The following is a 19,125-nucleotide window of genomic DNA, read 5'->3' as shown; positions in this document are numbered from 1 at the left end:
CCGTATATACTCAACTATAAGTCAACCTCATGTGTAAGTAGAGGGCAGGTTTGGGGGCTACAATTATGGATTTTGGCATGGCCCATAGATAAGTCGAGCATAAAACTTAGAGCCATGTAACAAAGGATCTAAAGGATGGAGCAAAGGAAATCAATGCCAAAAAATTTACAAAATTCCAACAGGCATAACTGTGTTCACCCCAAAGGCTGGATGGTTGAGAGAGTAAAAGAGAGTCAGTGTTTCCAGGAGAGATTGCATTCTTGCCTTTTACCAGGAGATGGTTCCTTTTTTTAAAAAAAGAGTTAAAGTACAGAATTTATATTGGCCCATGGATAAGTTGATTCAGTATTTTGGGGCCACTTTTTGACTAAAATTTTAGACATATACATAAGTATATACAGGACTATAAACTGTTGTATCATTGTGGCCATCTCATGGGGATGGGACATGTGAGGTCACTGTTAAATTGGCCCCATACATGAGTCCAGAAGGTGGTGCTGAGTGACTTTTATTCAACTGTTTGGCCACTGGTTCGGTTTTGTTTCCTGTGCTTTTTAACAATGATATGAAACCACAGCTAGTGAAGTACAGTGAACTAGGCATTGGCTATGACTCTGGAGACCAGGGTTCAAACCCCCACTTGGCCATGGAAACCCACTGGAGGACATTGGGCAAGTCACACTCTCTCAGCCACAAAGGAAAGCAAAGGCAAACCCACTCTGAACAAATCTTGACAGGAAAGACCCATGGTTGCCATAGTCAGAAATGACTTAAAGGCACACAGCAACAATGAAACTTCAGGGAGAAGTTGTCTGGAGTTTGAGGGCTTTGTGACATCAGTATGCTGATGACACCCAACTTTATATCCCATTTCCACCTTACAATCCAAAGAAGCTATCCCATATCCAAACCAGTGCCTGTCAGTATGGACTAGATGAATATGTAGTAAGTCGAAACTTAATGCTGGCAAGACAGAAGTGCTGCTGGTCATTCACAAGGCAGATCAGTGATTAATGATTCATCAACCTTACTCCTGATGAAGACAAAGTTTCACAGTTTGAGTGTGAACCTGTTCAGGTCCTGAACTAGTTTGTTCTGGTAGCAAGAGGTACATCAACAGTTAAGGTTTGTGTGCCAGTTGAACCTATTCCTAGAGATGTCTGCTCTTGCCATGGTGATACAGGCCTTACTTAACATCCTGTCTGAATTATAACATACTCTATATAGGGCTTCTTTTGAAGAGTGTCTGGAAACTTCATCTAGTTTAAAAGGCTGCAGCTGGATTGTTAACTGAGAGTAGTTACTTGAAGGCACATAACAACAACAACAACAACAACAACATACAGCACATGTCTCCCTTGTTAGAACATCTGCATTGGCTGCCTGTCTGTTTCCAGGTACAATTCAAAGCATAGGTTGTAACCAACAAATCCCTATACAGCCTAGATCTGGGATTTCTGAAGGACGATGTCTTGCCATAAAGCCTTCCTCAACAATTCCTCACCTTTTCAGGGGAGGTGCTTCTCTCAGTCCCACCAATCATTCACACCTTTAGTGGAAATATTAAAGAGAACCTTCTCTGCAGCTAACCCCCAAACTCCAGAATTTTCTTCCTAGGGAGGTTATACTGGCTCCCTCCTTACAACCTACCTACAGTACTTACCTACTACCCCACCTTTTTCCCAGCACAAGACCTAAGCACTTTCATAAGCAGTTGAATGTTTTATTTCAACAGACATTAGGAAACGGAAAATTGTACCAAAAAAAGAGCTCTTTAATGAGTTGTTCTGCTTTAATTCTTTGCTTGTACAGTGTTTCAAATTGTTTCAGTTTTGTTTTCAGTTAATACTATGTTACCTGGGACCAGGCTTCTTCTTGCCCCTCATATTTTACTTACATAAAACAACAACAAAAAACAACAGATTATACCTATTTTGGTTTCTCAGTTTAGGGCAATGAGAGACTCAAATATTTGGATTGTTTAATTTCATTTTAAATTTAGGGTCCAAATCAATGCTAACCAAATTAACTGCCCAATCCAAACAGCTGAACTGGGCTACAAAATGAATGGGTGGGGGTTGCTGCTCTTAGTTTCTCATCATTGCTCAGACTAGTGTATTTGCATCAGTCACTCACCTTCCTGGGTGTTCTTGGAGGACCTGGTAGACGCTGATCTGGAAAGTTTCATTATCAAAGCGTTCTCTGATGTAGTCCTTGTAAATCCGAAACTCTGCAGCAGTAACCGCTTCACCCTCAGGGATTCTGGAGAGGTCGAACCGGAACTCCCGATGGTGGCTGCGTTGGTGGTAGAACTCTCTGTCATGCTCCACTGCCAAATTAAAAGCAACATGTTGGCACTCATACTTTTGAACTCATCATCTGCAAAGCACTGTATGGCAGAATTCTTGTTCCTCCATGAGAAGACACAGACCACAACAGGCAAATACTTCAACAGAATCTTCAATAGAAGATTAGGAGCAAACTTCTACCAGTGGTCAAGACCTACTATGAAGAAATATGCTTAAGAAAATGGATGTTTGATGACCCTGGACCAGAACTGGTTGTACCACAAGGTGCTAAGCATTCTATTTCCCTAACATGACCGCTGTCTGCTCTGGACCATTTCTGTAAAAGCAGGTGCTGAAAATCTTTGGCCCTTCAAAAAATTAGATTTTTGCTCCCAGCAGCCCCAACTGGCATAGCAATAGTAAAGAACGATAAGAGATGAGGACAGGTTGCTTACCTGTAACAGTATTTCTTCGAGTGGTCATCTGCGAATACATACAAATGGGTTTCACTGCGCCTGCGCAGTGCTGCTCGGAACCTACTGGAATCACTGGGCAAAGTTTACTTTGCAACATATAGAAACTTTTTGGCGGTAACTCCGCCCACCTGTTATAAGGCCCCTGCCTTCCCGCTCTTTTCCCCAGTTCCGCAATTTTTCCGCCAAGCAGGCGATGGAAAGAGCCAATGTGAGCAGGACACTGAGGGGACGGACGGGTGGGATTTGTATGTATTCGCAGATGACCACTCGAAGAAATACTGTTACAGGTAAGCAACCTGTCCTTCTTCTTCGCGGTCTCTGCGAATCATACAAATGGGTTTAGACTGACAAGCTCAGGTATGCGGCGGAGGGAGTGTCCTGAAACCAAGGCTATGGTAAAGCAAAGGTATATTTATTACAATAATAAACACCTTGAACCAAAAAGGAGTCAGTCTCTTGTTTTTGCACAAACCAAACATAGCAACAACATTGCTAAACCTGAGAAGGGAACCAGAGGTCATGCAAGACCAGTCCCACAGGAAATGTGCAAACCAACATTCAACAGAATGTAAACAGTGGCATATGTACATAAGTGCCAAACACAAACCATCAGCAGTGCAATCAATGCAACCCTGAAAGCAACACAGCCCTCCCAAAAGCTGCGTCTCGGATGGCCCTGGTGTCCAACCTATAATGTTTAATAAAAGTCAGAGGTTGGGACCAGACAGCAGCCTTGCAGACATCCTCCAAGGGGATTCCCAACAGGAATGCCGAGGATGCTGACATTGCCCTTGTAGAATGAGACCGAACCCTGCCAGGGAGAGGTTTGCCCAGCAGTTCATAGCAGAGGTGGATGGTACCAGCCACCCATTTGGAAAACCTCTGCGCAGACACGGGCAACCCCTTTTTCGGTTCCGAGTAGCATTGGAAAAGTCTCTTGGACAGACTGGAGGCAGCAGTTCTGTCCAAGTAAAACGCCAGTGCTCTTCTGACATCAAGAGAGTGCAGGCTCCGCTCCGCCTCCGAAGTCGGGTTGGAAGCGAGGGTCGGTAACACAATGTCCTGGCACATGTGGAAAGCAGACACAACCTTAGGCAAGAAAGTAATGTCTGTCCTGAGAACCACTTTGTCCTTATGGAACCTCAGGAAGGGCTGGTCCCTTCGCAAGGCGCAAAGTTCGCCCGCACGGCGGGCAGAGGTGATGGCCACCAGAAAAGCGGTTTTCCAAGTCAATAGTCTCAAGTCCGCTGTGGCCATTGGTTCAAAGGGCTTGGATTGGAGGGCAGACAGTACTGCCTCCAGGCTCCAAGCCGGTGCTGGTACCGACACAGGAGGATGCAAATTGGCACATCCCTTAAGGAACCCCTTCACCAAGGGGTCCTTGAAAAAGGAAGCCCTCCCCCCGAACTGGTACTTGGCACAAATGGCAGACAAATAGCACTTGATGGATGCGAGGCACAGCCCCTCATCCAAAAGTGCCATCAAAAACTCCAGCACCACTGGACACCTGAGTAGGAGACAAGCCCTTTTGATCTAGGAAAGAGATAAACCTCTTCCATTTCAGGGCATAGGACCGCTGGGTGGAAGGTTTCCTCGCAGCCAGGATCACCGTCCTCACCGCCTCTGGCAGGGCAGTCAGGGCTGAATCCTCCAGGCTACCAGCAGCAGGCTCTCGATGTCCGGGTGGAGGATCCGTCCGTCCTGAATCGACAGCAGGTCCGGACGAGGGTCGAGACGGAGGAAGCATCTCCTGGAGAGGTGGAGAAGGGATGCGAACCACGGCTGTCTCGGCCACCACTGGGTGATCAGGATCGCATGCGAGTGGTCCGTGGTCATCTTGGACACCACCCTGATGATGAGAGGGAATGGAGGGAAAGCGTAGAGAAGCTCCCCCGTCCAGAGGAAGGCGAACGCGTCTCCGAGGGATCCGTCCATTCGCTTCCTGGAGCAGAACTGGGGACAGTGGCTGTTCCACCTGGTCGCGAAGAGGTCGATCCGGGGATTTCCCCACCGGTCGAAGAGGTCGCTGACCGTCTCGGGATGGAGCCCCACTCGTGGCACACCGAGGGGGATCTGCTGAGGCGATCCGCCAGCTCGTTGTCCTCCCCGGGGAGATGAATCGCCTGGAGGAGGACACGTCTTTGGATGCACCAATCCCAGATGCGGAGAGTGAGGTCAAGCAGGGTCTTTGACTTGGTGCCCCCTTGTTTGTTGATGTAGTACATCACGGTGGTGTTGTCCGTCCTGAGGAGGACCACCTTGCCTGCGACCACTGATTCGAATGACCTCAGCGCCTTCTCCACTGCCAGCATCTCGAGAGCGTTGATGTGGAGCAACTTGTCCTGGGCAGACCATTTGTCTTTGACAACGAGGTCGAGCAGGTGGGCGCCCCATCCCTCCAGGGATGCATCTGTTGTCAGGGTCAGCTGGGGCTGAGGTTGATGAAATGGCATTCCGATGCAAACGTTGTGGGACTCCAACCACCACTTGAGGGAGGTGGCTACAGGTCTCGGTACCGTGAGCCACTTGGTCAGAGGGTCTCTCATCGGGGAGAAGGCCGAGAGGAACCAGGACTGAAGAGGCCGAAGCCGGAGTCTTGACCACGGTGTGACAAACATTGTCGATGCCATGTGGCCCAAGGCGACTTGGACATCTCTGGCTCTCACCCTTCTGTGAGAGATGCAAAACCCAATCGACGTCGTCAGTGTCTGGAAACGGTCTGGAGGAAGAAATGCGGAGCATGTTTCAGAGTCGAGGATGGCCCCGATGAACTTGACCTGTTTGGAAGGTGTGAGATGGGACTTTTCTTGGTTGATGACCAAACCGAGGGAGTCTAAAAGGTGTAAGGCGAATGAGAGTGCCTCCTGCAGTTCTCTCTGGGATTCGGCAGAGAACAGCCAGTTGTTCAGGTAAGGGAAGACCATGAACCCTCTTTGATGGAGGTAGGCCACCACCGGTGCCATGCACTTGGTGAAGACTCTCGGTGCCGTGGCAAGGCCGAAAGGAAGGACATTGTAATGGTACGAGGCGGAGCCTACAGCGAAGGCGAGGAATCTTCGGTGAGACTCCCGGATCCCGATGTGGAAGTAAGCATCCTTCAGGTCGACGGTTGCAAACCACAGGCCCTGATGGAGGAGAGGTAGAATGGATGCCAGGGTTACCATTCGAAAACGACGGTATTCAAGGAAAAGATTCAACTGTCTCAAGTCCAGGATGGGCCTGATGCCCCCATCTGCCTTCGGTACCATAAAGTACCTGGAGAAAAAAGCCCTAGGGCATTGTTCGGGGAGTAAAGGGGAGATTGCCCCTTTATCCAGTAGAGTGCGCACTTCGTCGAGAAGGGTGTCCGAGGGGAGGGTGGACATAAACGCTCCGGTTGGAGGGAGCTCTTGGAACTCGAGGGCATATCCCCTGCGGACGATGTTAAGAACTCACGAGTCCGATGTTATGGAAGCCCAGGTGTTAATGAAGGGCTTCAGGATGTCCAAAAAGAATAAGGGCGAGGGGGAAACGAAGTGCGCCACGTCCCTTCAGGCTCTCTTCTTCCCCTGGTCAGTCTCCTGCCGGCGGGACTTGCGGTACCGAGGCGGGAAATTCCGGCGGCCAGAGGAGGAGGAAGACTGTGAGGGGTAACGGCGCCTCTGCGAGCCCTGCTGCTGAGGCTGTCGGTCCTGAGAAAAGGAGCCCTGGGACTGACCTTGCGGTGGCCAAGGACGTTGCCTCCTTCTGAAGGGCGAGATGGGGGTCGATGACATCCCGTGTTTCTTAGCTGCCGCCTTCATTCTGAACTTGCGGTTCAGACGCTCGTCAGTGTCGGCGTGGAAAAGGCCGGTACCGTCCAGAGGCATGTCCTTGATTGCCGATTTAACGTTGGCATTGAGGTCGGACCCCCTCAGCCAGGCGTGTCGGCGCAAAGCCAGCGATGCTGCCATACCTCTACCCGCGCAGTCGGCAACGTTCCTGGAGGCAGTGATGATCCAGCTCCCGATGGAGTGGGCCTCATCGCGGATCTCCACCAGGCGGCATTGGACCTCATCCGGAACATCGGGGATGATGGGCGAAATCCCTTCCATCAAGGCCTGGATGTAAGCCCCCATGCAGGCGTTATAGTTTATGGCCTTAACAGTGAGGGCAGCTGAAGAGTAGGCCTTTTTTGCTAGGCCATCTATCTTCTTGGCCTCTCGGTCTGCTGGGGATGTCGCCTGTTTCGGCACGAAGGTCTGCTGTGCCCCCTCCACAATTGCCGAGTTTGGCTTAGGATGGTCGGCCAACCACGGACCGCCCGGCGGGGAGATCCGGTACAGCATCTCGACCTTACTGGAGGATGCGGCGAGCGAAGTCGGAGCATCCCATGACCTCTGGACAATGGATTGCAAGGATGGCAGCATTGGAATGCAGGGTGGCGTGGGAACACGACCGAGGACCCGGCGCTCTACAGGATCACGGGCCTCTTCCTCCGGTGGGGAAAGCTCGATGTCGAGAGTCCGGCACATCTTAATGATGTGCTCGCTGAAGGAGCGGACATCATCGGTTGGCGACGAGGAGCCCAGTTGATGCATCGCCTGTGGTGAGGGCGGGTCGGATGGGTCTTCCTCTCCGTCCGAAGGTTCCCGCGATGGAGGCAAAGGATCCTGCTTGGAATTGGAGTCAGACGTCAGAGGGATGTCTGTCACCTTGGCTCGGGATGGGGTGTGCGTCGGGATCTGCGGCACCGGTGGCTCGGAAGGCGGGCGACGAGGTACCGAGGAAGAAGCCACAGCGTGGGAGGGTCGCGGTAGATCTCCCTGGGAAATCGTCGGGCACAAGTTAAGCCTGGTGAACTCTCTGAAGGCTGTCTCTTTGGGGACTGACATGTAGTACCTCTGAGTCTCAGCATCAAAGAACATGTCAGGAACTGGCCCTTGAGACTCGTCCACGTCAGAACGAGGATCAGCATCCTCCACATCAGAATGGAGGGGGAGTGGAGATGGTTCCCTCTGAAGGGAGGCAGGCTCGGTGGCGAGGTCTTGAGCTGGCGGCAGCGGTGTGGACAGTACCGAGGTCACATGGACTGAGGCCGACGTCTCTGGACGCGGGCGGGCCATCTCTGAGCCGTCCTTGGAGGGGGAGCGGTGCTTACGTGAAGCACGTTCCTTTGATTTAGCCGGGCGCTTTGATCCGGTGTGGTCCTTGGTCTTTTTCGGTGGAGCCGCTTCGGTCTCCTCCTTATGGTGTCTCTTCCTAGAGGACGTCAGAGTTCCCGTCTGGTCCTCGGAGGGGAAGAAGGGATTGTCCGGCAAATCATGTAGGACAACGGGTCCCTTGGAATGAGCCTTGGCAGGCTTGGTCCTCTCCGATGGTGCCACCTTGGAGGAAGATGACCCCGTCTCGGGCAACTTGGATGCGGGCCGAGCTGCCTTCGACGACGCCTTGGAGGAGGGTGGCGGAGCGATCCGGACCTCCGTCTCGACCTGCTCTCTCGAGCGCGAGCCCTCCAGGGATGGCTTCCTCCCGGATCTCTCTCTGGGCTCGAAACCCTCAGTCTCCGAGGTTTTCAGGGGGCGCTTGGAGGGTTCGTCGGTGACACTGGGCCTTGAGGGACCACGGGTCACATCGGAGGTGGTCGGAGACCGTGTCCCGGCCGGGACAGAGACCACACTTGAAACGCTGGCCCGGGACGACGAGGCAGATGAGGAGCGGGGACGTCCCTCCCGGACCTTTCCCAGGGTGATAGCAGAAGTCAGCCGGGACTCCCGGTTCTTCCTAGCTTGGGAGGACAGAGACTTACAGAGATGACAGGCTCTGGCATCATGGTCCCTTCCCAGGCAAAACAGACAGGAGGAGTGAGGGTCCTGGACGGGCACCTTGCCCCCGCAGACATCACATTTCTTGAAGGGTGCAGGCATCCTTCCGAGTCGTCAAATCCAAGGGAGAGTCAAAGCGAAGTCAAAACAAGCCGAAAGGTCCGAAGTTACCAGGGCGGGAGAAAGTAGAGTGGTCAAAAACAGTCCAAGGTCAAGTGAAAGTGATTCTGATTGCAAGCTAAAGCGAGCGAAGTTCCCTGAAGCAGCTAGTGCGGCGGAAAAAAGGAACTGGGGAAAAGAGCGGGAAGGCAGGGGCCTTATAACGGGTGGGCGGAGTTACCGCCAAAAAGTTTCTATATGTTGCAAAGTAAACTTTGCCCAGTGATTCCAGTAGGTTCCGAGCAGCACTGCGCAGGCGCAGTGAAACCCATTTGTATGATTCGCAGAGAACACGAAGAAGAAAGTCTGAAACATCTGGTAATGCTGGTATTGTCACACCTCTCCATCATTATTTCCATACTGCAGTTGGGAGGAAGGGTCTAAAACAGAGCAACAAACTTGCCTAAGCCTTTATCTGCATTGAAGAATTAATGCAGTTTGACAGTGCTTTAACTGTTGCGGCTCAATGCTATGGAATTTTGGGCTTTGTAGCTTTGTGAGACATTTAGCCTTCTCTGTCAGAGAGCTCTGGTGCCACAACAAACTATAAATCCCAGGATGCAGCCATGACAATTGAAGAGGTATCAAATTGCATTAATTCAGTGTGGCAGCAGCTTCAGGCCAGCTAAGCAGTCTCTGTGAAATGTTAACTGATGACTTCTGGATCCATCTTAAATACTATCTGACATCAGCTCTCCATCCAGATCTCAGCTATATTCATTGCGTAGGCTGTAGGACTTCATTTGTGGTTTTCATCCATTGTGTATCAATAGGATGATGATCAAGCAGATCATGGATGACCAAATACTTAGTCACTTTACCGAACTGTAGATATAGTCCCTGGAGGCCCACATTCATTCATTCCTCTGTTTTGGTGGTGAGGATTACATATTAGATCCTCAGTTGTTCCCATTCACATAAACAGGGTTATTTTTTTTACCAACTCTTCCTTCCAACTGCAAGTCCTTTTTTCCCTATTCCACAGTATTTTCAAGGATTACCTTAACTGCAACAGCAGAATTTAAAGAAGGGGGAGATGGGAAAGTCTCACTCTGTAAACTCCATTCTGTATTTAATTAATTTAAAAACTTTTCTCCCTACCTTTTAACGCTACAGACTTTAAAACAGCAATCATCAGATTTTAATTTTAAAATCAGTATTTAGCAAAAATAAAACACTAATCAGCCAAAACAAAACAAAAAAAAATAACAGCAATTTAACTAAATAATAGATGAAAATGAGAAAGAGAGAGAGAGAGAGAGATCCCAATTCCTCCAACAAAAGTCTATGAAATAAAACAGATTTACGTTAGTGTTTAAAGAAATAAAAGGAAAGAGGGTGAAGCAATGTCTCCATATGGAACATTCAATAGGAAAGGTTTGTTGTTGTTGGGTACCTTCAAGTCATTTTCGACTTATGGCAACCCTATGTTGAAACTATTATGAGGTTTTCTTGGCAAGTTTATTCAGAGACGTGTTGCCACTGCCATCCTCTGAGGCTGAGAGAGTGTGACTTGCCCAAGGTCACTCACTGGATTTCCATGGCTGAGCTGGGAATCGAACCCTGGTCTCCAAAGTCTTAATCCAGCCACCTATGAAAAGACTCTGTCTCTGGGTTCATGCACTTATTTTCTGAAGGCAGTAGTATCTTAAAAGTACAGTCTCAAACAACAACCTAACCTAATTGTCAAGCTCATATGGGAAAAGTTAGTTCTGAAGATAATCTAACCTTTGACCACATGGAGCTTTATCAATCAAAATTAATTACACCCAAAACATGCTGAGATACAGCAGAGATTTTTAAGCCTCAGTGTGATATGTTCGCTATGAGGAACATAGTTAACAGTTTGTCTATCCTACATAACCTGTCCTACAGATATGTAAAACATATTGCTATTATCAAGCCTAGACATTACCAAAGCACAGATAATTGTGGTAACTTTTCCTATAGAGGGAGGGAGCTGGTACACCAACCAGAGTTGATGACAAGTACCACAGATGCTTGTTGGCAAGAAATGCTGCACCTAACAGTGCTCTCCCGATGTGGAAGTAATCCTTCAGAGGGAATCCAGTCCCATCTAGAGTAGTAGAAACCACAACCTCCAAGGTCAAAGCATACCTCCTTTAATGTTGGCTGGAATGCATTTCACTATGTTAGTCTTGTCTAGTCCATTACTCATTCCAGACACGCAAGACTAAGAATCACTTGTGATTTCAACAGCCTTATCCTGCCCACTTTCTTTCCCACACAAAGCTTTGATGATCCATGAGTAAGGCACTCTTGCATGATAGGCTAGACAGCATTCTAACGTAAGGAAATTAGTAGTAATTACCCAGCATGGTGTAGTCAGTGGTTTTGAGTGTTGGACTACAACTCTAGAGAACAGAGTTCAATTCCCTGCTCAAGCATAAAAATCCACTGGGTAATTAACACTGATTTCCTTACGTTAGAATGCTTGAGCAAGTCAGACTCTCTCAAGTCTCAGAGGATGGCAATGGCAAACCCCCTCTCAAGAAACTTGCCAAGAAAACCCTATGATAGGGTCGCCATAAGTAAAAAATGACATGGAGGCCATAGTAAGTAGCAATAGAAAGTACATTTCTATTCCACTTATCAGTACACTTAAGCACTCCCTAAGTGGTTTATAATGCATAAGCTAAATGCCCCCAAAAGGCTGGCTACTCATTTTAGAGACTTACAGAAGGATGCAAGTCAGAGTGAACCCTGGAGTCCTGCCTTGAACTCACAACTTTTTGGCTGAGAATGGCTGCTGTACTAGCATTTAACCACTGCACCATCAAGGCTCCCACCAAGCACACAACAACAACACAACCCAAGAAAAATCTATTGCTACTTTCTTTAAACAAAAGTCTTACATGAACTATGTGACTCATGAGTAACAGTGCATATAACCCCAGTGGTCTAGTCATGAATGAGCAGTGGCAAACTTAAAGGTCCCATTAAACATCCTAGTAATACCTTTGATTCATCTGAAACTGGCTGTATAACTACTTCCCATCTTCTGCATGCAATACTTCTGAGTTGTCCATTCCTGAGCTAAATAGATTCATTTCTGCATGACTGTATCTGCTAATTATGCCACATCATAAGTTCATATCAACACATCTCAGAATCCTTGAAACTGTTAATGTTTTCACTGAGGATTACTCTGTGCAGCTGGATTCTTCCATGTGGCATCTTTATACACAATAAAGATCAGCCTCTCCCTTTTGTAAGAATTGTTTTCCATTTTCTTTTTACAATGGAGATTAATTTAGTGGTTCTTGTCCCCTTTGATCCCTTTGGATTTGCAGACAACCAACCAGATTTTATTTATTAAAATAGTTCTACCCAGCCTTTCCATAGCAACAAGAAGGGACACCCTTTCCCAAGGCAACTAACGATTAAAACATAAAATTTAACAAAATACCAGACCTCAGAAGCCCCCGTTTTTTTAAAAAAGCATATGCAAATAAAAAAATAGTGTAAAAAGGCACTATTACTCATTTGTAGTAGCTAGAACTTGGAAAAATTACCCTTTGGACTACACTGCTGGGCGGGGGGGTGTCTGGGAGTTGAAATCCAAAAAGCAACTTGTCTGAGAGGTTTGAAGGACTAAAGAGCAAACTAAATTTTAACCCAGCAGATTCCTATGTCTAAATTCAGATCTAACCCAGTCACATTGAAAATGAGTATGGGGCCTATTAAGAACAATGCAAATTAGCAATTTTCCTCTCTTGTCCATCAGCTTGGTCGGCCAATGGTCCATCAAACCCTGTTTTTCCAGATTACAATATTCTTTCAGTACTAGAACCCAGACAAGAGATATCAGAAGAAACACTGAGGAAATATTCAAAGAGTTAGTATTTTCTATCACAAAATGTCATAAAGGAATGTACTACTATCTTTTGAAACTATGTTCTAACAAAACCTTTTGTGGACTCCACTTCATCAGATGCATGGAACATCAAGCATTTCATGAAGCAAACTGGAGTCCATGAAAGCTTATGCTTTCAGTTATTAATCCAGTTAGTCCCAGCTGTACTATGGGATTCCTTTATGGCTGTTTAGATTGGGGAGAGAGAATGGTCACAGGATGGGAGTCACACCCTACTCACCAGTGTCACTAGCTCATATATTCCTTCTGCTCTTAACAATCAGACACACAGAGGCATTTTGTCTTCCACTTTGGTTATCAAAAGAATTCATGTACTGCTTATCTGTTCACCAGTACTCTCAAAGCAATGTACGTAAAAACAGATAAAAATATACTTTATAAAGCGATTAAAAGCAATTTTTGAAACCCATTAAAATCCTTTCAGAACAGATTTAATCACTTAAGAATAGATTGAAAACAGTCCCAAAAGCTAATATGTAAATGAGTTTTAAAGACCAATGGCAAGTGGAACAATGCAGTGATGGCTGCCCATCACAACCTCAACAGAGATGAAATCACCCTGATTTCCAATAGGACAGAGTTGCATAAGTGAGATACTGCTACAGAAAAAGTCCTGCCTCCTGCACTCAACAGTCTAACCACTTAGGAGATTACCGCACAAGGTGCTAGCGATGGAATTACAACCTATGGTTCCTCATCTTTTTACACGACTTTGTCACTCATCCATTGGTGATCCGTTGCTGAACTGTTGTCACACCATTATTGCACAATTTCATATTAACAAGAGTCTGAGATATTTGCTGGTCAATGACCGAATAAACTTTTACATAGGAGTCTGAGATACCTATCAATGCGAAATTGCACAATAATAATGGTACAACAATGGCAATGGATGAGTGAAGACATCATGGAGAAAGGAGAGAAATCATAGGTTGTAATTCCACTTCAGTTCCATTACTAATCTCCTTAGAGTGCTGGGAAATGCACAAGGCATTTACCCATGCATTTTTACCCATGATTTGGCTAGTTTGGGCTTTCTTAAAATAACAGAATGGTTGCCATGACATGTTGTTGGGTCTCTACCTAGTAACTAAATGAAGGCATAACTAGATATTACTTCTTGCGAAAGTCTCTACATCTAATTAATAGACTATTACTGATGTGTTATGCTTCACTTCACTTCGACTGAATAAAATTTGCCAATTGCATTCTGTTGGTGGATGGTGTCTCTCATATCAATGGGTCAGTGATTCCACTCTAGCTTTTGGCTGGAATAGAGTTTAGGAATAGTGTTCAGCACCTTGGAGGACAATAAAGTTTAGCTTAAAATCTGGCATGGATTCACTGCCCCACTAACATGGGATTCTCCAGCTGCCACTACTGTGCTCCTTTAAAACTATTCATCCTTCTGTCCTAGCAATCAACATGCCTGTACAGACTTTAAAAGGAAATTTGTTAGACAAATTGAGGAGGATATACCGTAGGTCTCAGTAGCATAAAGATGAGAGTGTGCCATTGTGCTCATGTCCTACTTCTGGATTCCTGGGAGGCATCTTATTGGTTCTTCTGGGAAACAGGCCTTGGGTCTGATTCAGCAGTGCTCTTATTAGGTTCTTTAGTATATGGATGCAACCCTAACATATGGCATCAAAACAGCATCAAGCAAGCCTGCCATTTAACAGAATGACGCAACTCATTGAATGAACCTGATCCATGCAAATAGTGTTAAGAGGAAAGACACTATAGTTCCTGTAACACCCTGTTCCCTCTGTGTTCCTGCTCCATGTTCTTTAATGTGGCTTAGCATTTATTGCTCACATGAAAATGCAGGATCCAACCCTGGATTTAACACTCATTCTTACCCATGGGAAAGCTTCTTATCATACTTCTGCCAGCTTTCTCATCTACTAAAGCAGCAATACCACTTTACAAGCTGGGCTGGGAGAATTCATTATTAAACCCTTTGAAGATTAAATGGGCTGTGCACCATGCAAGCACATATTTATTCAAAGTGCAATGGCCTTACTGGTTTCCTCCCAACTATATCTGGCAAAAACAAGAATGCCCCACAGGTAAATAGACACAGGAAGATTTCCTTGTATAATAAGGTTAGACTAGTTATCTTTCCAGACCAGCATTGTTTACCGCAACAGTAGGCAAAGCATGGGGCACATGTGACCCCTAATCCATTTTCATGGGTCCTGGCACCCCATAACCCAATGTCCTTGCCCCCAGCATGGAAAATTGCGGGTAGGGGAGATGATTTTCCATTTCTGGAAGGATCCAGGAATGTTGCTTTTGTTCTATCAACAAAATATTTTTTTAAAAAAAAATGAAAAGCAACAGTGATTGCCAGGATACGTCTGGTATTTATTTATTTATTTATTTATTTATTTATTTATTTTAAATCCACCTGGTGTAGCTCACAGAGGATCTCGAGGGAGAAACTGGCCCAAAAAAATTCTGAAGTGTCCCCAATGGCCATTTTGTTGTGATTGGCAACAGTTCTCCAGGCTTGAGCTAGAGGTTGTTCATATTACCTGCTTGTGGTTGTGTGCTTTCAAGTCATTTGTGACTTATGGCAAACCTAAGGCGAACCCCATTGTTGGGGTTTCTTGGCAGAATTTGTTGAGAATGGGTTTGCCCTTGTACTTAAAAAGCTCTTGTACTTTTTGATGGTTGTACAGAAGAGGAAATTTCAACAAGTGTTGGCTGTCACAGAAGCCACACCTCCTGAAACTCTCTCTTCCATGCAACCATTAAATGTACACGAAGTTTCCCCAATTTTCACTCTGGCAACCCAACCCTTGTCATACTAGAGCTCACTAACAATGGGTTACAAATAATAACATTATCTAAAATTCACAGGTGGTAATCATGTGCCATGTAGGCTGAAAATGGCCCTTGGGAGGATTCTATATGGCCTTTGGACTCCCTAGATCACGATTCCCAAAGTTTGGTTCTTGAGGAGTTTTGAACTTCAACTCTCAGAAGCCAGGAAGAAATTCTGGGAGCTGAAGTCCAAAACATCTGGATGACCAACATTTGGGAACCACTGCCCTAGACCCATCTGACCTTTCCTAAATGTCTGGAGCATCTTTGATCACCCAAAATGGTAGACATGTGGTGAAAGGCCAAAAAGGTCCCTGTGAAGTGTAGAGGATGCTCATCTCTGCTGTAATTTCTCCATTTTTGAGGCAAGAAGGTCATGACACCAGCCATGTTTTTAAAAATAATGCAATGAGTAGTAACACCATTGCGTTTTAAGTTACGTTTATTGTGCATGTATGTATATATTTTATATCCTACTTTTCTCCCACTATGGGACCCAGAGCTTACCTTAGGGGTCTTACTGAAAGCCTTTTAAAAGCCATTTTTGTGTTTTCCAAGATATTTTTCCATTTCAAAAATCTGAAAGGAACCAAAATGGAATTCATTGACTGATTTCATTTGATTTATATCATACTTTTCTCCTAACTAGGACTCAGGTGGAGTAGCGGTATGTTGTAATGTGTTGGCAGTGCAGCCTTTACCACATAATGTGAAAAGCAAACAAGTCACTTTCTAAAATTACAAGTAGCAAGTAATTGTGATTGAACATTAACTCTCCAAGCTCGGTCCCAACCACAGCTTAGTTGCAGAACCACAGTAATTTATTCATGGGCCAGTTATAATGGTCACGGTGACACATGCCTTAGTAACATCCCATTTGGATTACTATAATGAGCTCTACATGGGGCTGCTTTTGAAGAGTGTGCAGAAACCTCAGTTGGTTCAAAGAGCTGCAGTCAGATTGTTCACTGGGATTGGCCACAGGGAGCACATAAGTCCCTTGATGCATCAGCCCCACTAGTCACCAGTCTCTTTCCTAAAACAATTAAAAGTGCTGGTTAAAACCTATAAAGTCCTATATGGCTCAGGTCCAGGTTATCTGAAGGACTATATTCTCCCATATGAGGCTACCCAAGTTTTCAGATCTTCTGGGAAAGCCCTTTTCTTTGTCCTACCATCCTCATAGATACATTTGGCTAAAATAAAAAGGCCTTCCTGGCTGCTCCCAGGCTCTGAGACTCTTTTTCTATTTAGAGAGACTAGGGCCCCATTCACACTGCATTTTAACTTGGGCTCCGATTTCATTTAAATTAGGGATGTTCTCACTTGAGCCAGATTTTCCTGACCCAAATCAGGGGGTTGTTCCCACTTGCGACGGGGTTTTCTGACTCGAATTAGGTGGGGGCACAGTGTAAATTCCCCTTAAACCGGCTTTTTTTAAATGGATTTTCTTGCGTTTCAAAAGAACCACTTTTTTTGTGAGGTCTGCCAATGGGAACATGAAAATTGATCCCATCCAATTCCTTCCTTCCCTCTCTTCTCTCCCCTTGGCACCTCTATTCTTGCCCTTTCTTCCATGGCCCCTAGGACACTTCATTTCTATCCATCTGTAGGCATCAAAACATACTGTACATCTGACAAAGTAGACTCACATCTACAAAAGCTTATGCTAACAATTTCTTTCTTTATACACACACTTGTAGGCAATTGAACACCTTTTTGTTTCAGCAGGATTCTAAGGACTGATAACCTTCTAGAATGGTCTATGCTGTTTGTTTGACACTTTCTTTTTAATGGCTATACTTTTAGCTGCACCTAACTCTATTATTTAAATATATTATGTTTACTTATATTTTAAATCTTTGTATGATGTGTTTTACCTTTACAAGTTGCCTTGCGTCCCAGACTAATAACAAAACAGTCTAGAACACCAACGTTGCTGAAATCACAACCACAAATTGTTTCAGAAAGGTAGTTATATAAACTTCATTGTTATTACAGATTATATTACTGCCACATATGCAGTCAGCCCCCCATATCTGCAGCTTTGATATGTTCTCTCCAGGAATTTCTATATATTCCAGCTGCCTCTATGATCAACGTTCACCAAAAGTCACACTGGAGGACCGAGAGTCCTAGAGAGAACAATTTTCAAGGCATTTGTAAGTGCTTCAGCACAATTCTATGATCAGCTTCTGGCAGGTGTTGACCACACTTGCACTGGAGGACCTAAAGAGTCCTAGGACTTTGTCACATGAGGAAAATTGGGGGGTTAAACAGTGCAAATCAGCCCAAGAAGCACTGCTTTACATGATTGGCAACCCAGTTTAATGAAAGACTGTATTTCCCCCATATCAGCCTACCCAAATTTTCAGTCCTTTGGGAGCAGCTCTTTTCTCTGTTCCACAATAAGAACAGGCACATTTTAGGAGCATGCAAAAGACAGCCATCTCTGTGGTTACTCCCAAAGTCTGGAACTCCCTCCCAAGAGAAGCTATAGTGGTTCCCCCCTCTGTTATCTGACACATAAAGGCATTTTTATTTAGGCACATCTTTGGTATGTAACTTATCTTGTATAATGATGGAGGTTTTAATGGGGGTTGCTGTTTCTGTTTTAGTATTTCTACTATCTTTTCAACATATTTGATGTTGTAATTACGATTCTGTGTTTTATCTTGTATTTTAGTATTATTAGCTATATCTGGCACTATTTGAAGTGGAAACACAGAGTTTAAACAAACAAGCAAGCAGTTTTTTTTCAGATGACATTTCCAAACCACCTTGACTGAGATAAGTGAAAAGTTACTAAAAATATTCTATTGACATGAATGAAGAAATAGCCTGTTCTTAGTTGTTCAAAGAAAAACAATCCAAGGCAAATATTTTAATTACTTGGCACACTCATTTTAAACATTAACCCTGCCCTATCTGCTTATGGCACCTTTTTAGCATTCAAACATACATTTTAACATGCATCTTTTGAGTGCTGAGTTGTGATCTACTGGGATGATAAATGATATAAAGAGCTCAAGTGTATGAGGCCAGTTTTCCAGCAGCCCCCATCAGAGTGCAAACTGTTGTTTACTCTTAGAATTTAGTCCCTAAAACTAGCTGAAGCATGTGACAAGATTCTTTTTAATTCAAGCATATCTTAAATTATTAAAATGAGCAGTTATTGGGATGCTGAAGAAACACTTCTCCCTATATATGCCCGCCCCAGGATTCAGGTATGCTGGGGAGAGGGCATTCTCACTGGTTAAATGCCAGTACTTCAGCCACTCACTCACAAACCACAATGGTGTGAGTTCAATCCCAGCCAGGGGCTCAGGGTCAACTCAGCCTTGCATCATTCTGAGGTCACTAAAATGAGTACCCAGCTTGTTGGGGGCAATTAGCTTAGCTTACACAATGTAAGCCACTTAGAGACTGCTTAGTGTGGTATGAAGCAGTATATAAATGAAGCTGCTATTGTTATATGCTATTGTGGCACCCCAGTTATCAAAGGTCCTCCTCTTGGAGGCCTGCCTGGTGCCAATGGCAGAAGTGCAGAGGATGAATGGCCACCTGTCGAGGATGCTTTCACTGTGAGTTCCTACATAGTATGGGTTGCGCTGGATGGCCCTTGTGGTCTCTTCCAACTAGGATTCTAGGATTCTAATGCTGGTTTCATTTAGGTACTAAGTAAACAC

The 19,125-nt window shown here is 45.4% G+C and overlaps 1 protein-coding gene across 2 annotated transcripts in view; it reads right to left on the bottom strand.

Moving 5' to 3' along the window:
• BMP7 (bone morphogenetic protein 7) overlaps nucleotides 1–19,125 on the bottom strand; it is a 122,508-nt gene that overhangs the window by 27,785 nt on the left and 75,598 nt on the right. For both annotated transcript variants that reach the window (XM_042461810.1, XM_042461809.1), the window contains exon 2: nucleotides 2,137–2,329. In XM_042461810.1, the coding sequence (XP_042317744.1) occupies nucleotides 2,137–2,329 (193 nt within the window). The remainder of the gene's footprint in view (nucleotides 1–2,136; nucleotides 2,330–19,125) is intronic.

Source organism: Sceloporus undulatus, chromosome 4 (genome assembly GCF_019175285.1).
Source record: "Sceloporus undulatus isolate JIND9_A2432 ecotype Alabama chromosome 4, SceUnd_v1.1, whole genome shotgun sequence".
In the NCBI taxonomy this organism is placed as follows: Eukaryota; Metazoa; Chordata; class Lepidosauria; order Squamata; family Phrynosomatidae; genus Sceloporus; species Sceloporus undulatus.
This window is presented reverse-complemented; position numbering and strand designations above follow the sequence as displayed.